The sequence below is a fragment of the Aplysia californica genome, unplaced genomic scaffold, assembly GCF_000002075.1.
Source record: "Aplysia californica isolate F4 #8 unplaced genomic scaffold, AplCal3.0 scaffold03243, whole genome shotgun sequence".
NCBI classification, from domain to species: domain Eukaryota; kingdom Metazoa; phylum Mollusca; class Gastropoda; order Aplysiida; family Aplysiidae; genus Aplysia; species Aplysia californica.
The window spans coordinates 1,893-3,146 of NW_004800513.1; the positions used below are offsets into that span (position 1 = coordinate 1,893).

A 1,254-nucleotide genomic window follows, 5' to 3' on the forward strand; every position below is an offset into this window, starting at 1 on the left:
CGGCGGCCGACCAATCAAAATGGTGGAGTCCTACGACACCCGGGCCGACAGATGGGTCGTGTGCAAGGCGGAAGATAAATGTAATTCTGTATCTCTCTACTAGGCGGAAGATAAATGTAATTCTGTATCTCTCTACTAGGCGGAAGATAAATGTAATTCTGTATCTCTCTACTAGGCGGAAGATAAATGTAATTGTGTATCTCTCTACTAGGCAAAAGATAAATGTAATTCTGTATCTCTCTACTCGGCGGAAGATAAATGTAATTGTGTATCTCTCTGTCAGGCAAAAGATAAATGTAATTGTGTATCTCTCTGCCAGGCAAAAGATAAATGTAATTGTGTATCTCTCTACTAGGCGGAAAATAAATGCAATTCTGTATCTCTCTACTAGGCAAAAGATAAATGTAATTGTGTATCTCTCTACCAGGCAAAAGATAAATGTAATTGTGTATCTCTGTGCCAGAACATTCCTGGTGTCCATGTAACTACACGTGTGTGTTGTAGAGAAACAATCCAACTCACGATAGCTGGCCCTACTTCTCTCACCGATATAGCACAAATAAGATTACACAAACAAATGAACTGCTCACACAAACAAACAAACCAACAAACCAACCAACCAACCAACAAACAAACAAACAAACAAGCAAGCAAACAAACAAGCAAACAAACAAACAAACAAACAAGCAAACAATCAATCGAACAAACAAACAAACAGCTCACACAACACCAACGACTTCTGATGTGGTGGAAAAGTCACACAACCGTTTTTTGTTTTGTTTTTGTTGTATTTGTTTTGTCAGCGCCGAGAGCGTACCACGGTGTGGTGGCCATTGGCTGCCTCATCTACGTCATAGGGGGCTTCGATGCCAGCGAGTGTTTCAGCAGCTGTCGTGTGTTCGATACCCGCTCCAAGCTCTGGTCCGAGGTGGCGCCCATGAACAACAAACGGTTCGTGACGTCACCCTGTGTGTGTGGGGTGTGTGTGTGTGTGTGTGGTTGGGGGGGTGGTGGTCTCGGGTCTGTCTCTTACACAGGTGACAGGTGGTTTACGGCCTGTTTCACACTATGTGGGCCATTTGGCAGGATGGACGGGTTGATTCTGTCTGTAGTGGCTGACCGGGGGGAGGGGGGGATGAGGGGGGAGAGAGGGAGAGAGAGCATCTATCGTCCTTATCTCTCCTCCTTCTTTCCTATCAAACATCTATCATCCTTATCTCTCCTCCTTCTTTCCTATCAAACATCTATCGTCCT

At 44.7% G+C, this 1,254-nt stretch overlaps 1 protein-coding gene across 1 annotated transcript; it reads left to right on the forward strand.

Moving 5' to 3' along the window:
• Positions 1-6: 6 nt before the first annotated feature.
• On the forward strand, positions 7-951 carry LOC106014145 (kelch-like protein 10; the record flags this gene model as incomplete). Its single annotated transcript, XM_013091216.1, is given in 2 exon segments — positions 7-80; positions 804-951. Coding segments are annotated over 2 exon segments (209 nt in total), but the record flags the coding sequence as incomplete, so codon positions are not given.
• Between the last annotated feature and the right edge of the window lie 303 nt (positions 952-1,254).